The sequence below is a fragment of the Nematolebias whitei genome, chromosome 17 (assembly GCF_014905685.2).
Source record: "Nematolebias whitei isolate Nwh7 chromosome 17, NemWhi1, whole genome shotgun sequence".
Taxonomy (NCBI): domain Eukaryota; kingdom Metazoa; phylum Chordata; class Actinopteri; order Cyprinodontiformes; family Rivulidae; genus Nematolebias; species Nematolebias whitei.
In genome coordinates this window covers 42,507,193-42,510,734 of record NC_056514.1, presented here as the reverse complement: position 1 = coordinate 42,510,734, position 3,542 = coordinate 42,507,193, and the positions used below count along the sequence as shown (strand labels likewise).

At 39.3% G+C, this 3,542-nt stretch overlaps 1 protein-coding gene across 1 annotated transcript in view; it reads right to left on the bottom strand.

Moving 5' to 3' along the window:
* Positions 1-2,600, bottom strand: part of LOC119423888 (rho GTPase-activating protein SYDE1) — a 52,167-nt gene extending 49,567 nt beyond the window's left edge. The window contains exon 1 of the mRNA XM_037691313.1: positions 2,477-2,600. Within this exon, the coding sequence (XP_037547241.1) occupies positions 2,477-2,561 (85 nt within the window). The 5' untranslated portion in view covers positions 2,562-2,600. The remainder of the gene's footprint in view (positions 1-2,476) is intronic.
* Between the last annotated feature and the right edge of the window lie 942 nt (positions 2,601-3,542).

The following is a 3,542-nucleotide window of genomic DNA, read 5'->3' as shown; positions in this document are numbered from 1 at the left end:
GTCCATCATGTGTGTGTGTGTGTGTGTGTGTGTGTCAGTGTCCATCAAGTGTGTGTGTGTGTCAGAGTCCATCATGTGTGTGTGTGTGTGTGTGTCAGTGTCCATCAAGTGTGTGTGTGTGTCAGTGTCCATCATGTGTGTGTGTGTGTGTGTGTGTGTGTCAGTGTCCATCAAGTGTGTGTGTGTGTCAGAGTCCATCATGTGTGTGTGTGTGTGTGTGTCAGTGTCCATCAAGTGTGTGTGTGTCAGTGTCCATCATGTATGTGTTCATTCAACCTTTATTTAGACAGGTAAATCCCATTGAGCCTCGAGGACTCGTTTACAAGAGAGACCTGATGTATGTGTGTGTCAGAGTCCATCATGTATGTGTGTGTGTGTCAGAGTCCATCATGTATGTGTGTGTGTGTCAGTGTCCATCATGTGTGTGTGTTTTTTATCACCTCTAAAACCTAAGGGAAAAAGGAATGCATTTAGGAACTCTAAAACATAAGGACACACAGGATGCATTTAGGAATCCTAAAACCTAGGGACATACGTGATGCCTTTAAGAATTCTAAAACCTGAGGACACACCACATGCCTTTAGAAGCTCTAAAACCCAAGGACATATGTGATGCCTTTAGGAACTCTACAACCTAAGGATGTTATTTGTTTAGGAACTCCAAAACCTAAAGGCAAAATTAATGCTTTTAGGAACTCTAAAATCTAAGGTCATATGTGATGCCTTTAAGAAATCTAAAACCTGTGGAAACAAATTATGCATTTAGGAACCCTAAAACCTATGGACACAGGTGATGCATTTAGGAACTCTAAAACATAAAGGACACACAGGATGTGTTTAGGAATCATAAAACCTGAGGACAAATGTGATGCCTTTAGAAACTTTAAAACCTGAGGACATCTGATGCCTTTAGGAAGTCTAAAACCAGAGGACACATGTGATGCCTTTAAAAACTCTATAACGTGAGTACACGTGATGTCTTTAAGAACTCTAAAACCTAAGGACACACATGATCCCTTTAGGAACTCAAAAACCAAACGACAAATGTGATGCGTTTAGCAAATTTAAAATCTAAGGACACACGTGATGCCTTTAGATTAAGGAACTCTAAAACCGAAGGACACACTTGATATGTTAATTAACTCTAAATTCCAAGGACACGCGATGCATTTAGGAACCCTAAAACCCAAGGGCAAACCACATGCACTAAAAAGCTCTATAACTTAAGAACACACATTATGCCTTCAAGAACTCCAAAACCTAAGGACGCTTGTGATGCATTTAGAAGCTCTAAAACCTAAGGGCACATGTGATGCATTTAGAAACTTTAAAACTTAAGGGCACACATCATACCTTTAAGAACTCTAAAACCTGAGGACATGTGTGATGCATTTAAAAGCTCTAAAATCCAAGAACACACATTAAGCCTTTAATAACTCTAAAACCTAAGGACACGTGATGCATTCAGAAGCTGTAAAACCTAAGAACACACGATTTCTTTAAGAACTCTAAAACCCAAGGACATACCATGTGAATTTAGAAGCTCTAAAACCTAAGAACACCCTATGCATTTATAAGCTCTAAAACCTAATTGCACACATGATGCCTTTAAGAACTCTAAAACCTAAGGACACAGCTTGCATTTAGAAACTATAAAACCTAAGATACATGTGATGCCTTTAGGAGCTCTAAAACCCAAGGACACACTACAAACCAATGCAGACATGTTCTTGTTTTTAGTTTTCTACACTGCTCGACAACCTAGCTGTTTTTTGTTACATTTTCTTTTAAATACCATTTGATTTTCACTTGTTATTCTCAATTTGTATGCATACTTTATGATTGTCTATTGTTGTCTTTGGTGCCCACTGTTGTCATCTTTCTTTGTTAAAATCAGGTCTCTCTTGTAAACGAGTCCCCGAGGCTCAATGGGATTAACCTGTATAAATAAAGGTTGAATAAAAAAATTAAAAAACAACGCACTAAGAAGCTCTACAACCTAAGAACACACATTATGCCTTCAAGAACTCTAAAACCTAAGAACACTCATGATGCATTTAGAAACTAAAACTTAAGGGCACACATGATGCCTTTAAGTCTAAAGCCTAAGGACAAACATTATAGATTTAGAAACTCTAAAACCTAAGGACACATGATGCATTTAGAAGCTAAAACATGGGCACACATGATGCCTTTAAGAACTCTAAAACCTAAGGACACACCACATGCATTTGGAAGCTCTAAAACCTAAGGACAAACATTATTGATTTAGAAGCTCTACAAACTAAGGGCACACGTGATGCCTTTAAGAACTATAAAACCTAAGGACAATTGTGATGCATTTAGAAACTAAAACAAGGACCACATGCTGCATTGAGAAGCTCTAAAGCCTAAGAACACACATTATGCTTGTAAGAACTCTCTGAATGAAGGTTCTGATAAACGTGATGTGTTTACAGACTGTTAGAAAACTCACCACTCTCTTTAGATTCGTTTTTCTTGCAGCTTCTGTTTTTGCCTCTCAGCCTGGAGAAAGTTCTCCTCAGCAGAGGTTCAGCCATGCTGCGCCTCCTCCTTCTGGAGAGGCAGTGATCCAACAGGAGAAGTAACAATCAGTACTGCTCTGTTATGCTCCTGAGGAGAGCTTTACCCTTGGCCATGACTTCTTGTCTCTTCCTTCACTGGGAGAGCTGCTCAACAGGAAATGAATTCTTCACATTCTTTCCCACATCCCCCCCCCCCCCCCCCCCCCCCCCCATCAGCTCCTCCTCCTACGCCCCACCCTCTGCAGAGTGGGAACTCATGGGAACTGTAGTTTTCTTCACAGCTGTTGTTGAAATATTTTGGAAAAGGATTTAGAAGCAATTTGAAGCCCTGGTAAACACTTAAAAGTAAAATATTTTATTTTGAAATCAGTCTACAGTACAAATGCTGCCTCTGATGGGTCAGCTTGGAGTAGGAACTTATGTCAGCACAAAGTAGTTTTCCCTTTCAGTCAAATAAAAAGTAAAAATATCAAAATTTGCTTGTTGAAAATAGAAATGTATAAACAGGAAGACATATTGTAAACAGCACTTCTGGCTTTACTTAAAATTAATCCTGTCCCTCATTAATCCTTCATTAACTGTTTCAGTGCTTTTAAACAACTCAGTCACGTGGCAGGCATAAACTGGATTTCTTTAACACCACAAAAGAAGAACTTTACTGTTTATAATTAATCCTGAAAGCCCCAAGTAAGGGAATAAATACCCATATGTCAAACTGTGCATTAGCCCTTTGCAAAATGAGACAGTGAACACGTTGTGTAGAGGTCAGACCAGAGTTAACCGGTCACACCTGACTGGAACAGGTGAGCCAATCAGAAGTCAGGTGGGCGTGGTTTAGATGATTTGATGGTTTTCTTTAAACTGGAATAATTCCAGCTTTGAGTATGGAGAAATAAGGATCCAATAAAAATTCTACAAACAACCTGCTGCAACAGAAAGGATCCTGATTGGCCCTTTCGGTGACTGACATGTAATTGGATCATCCATGATGTTCAC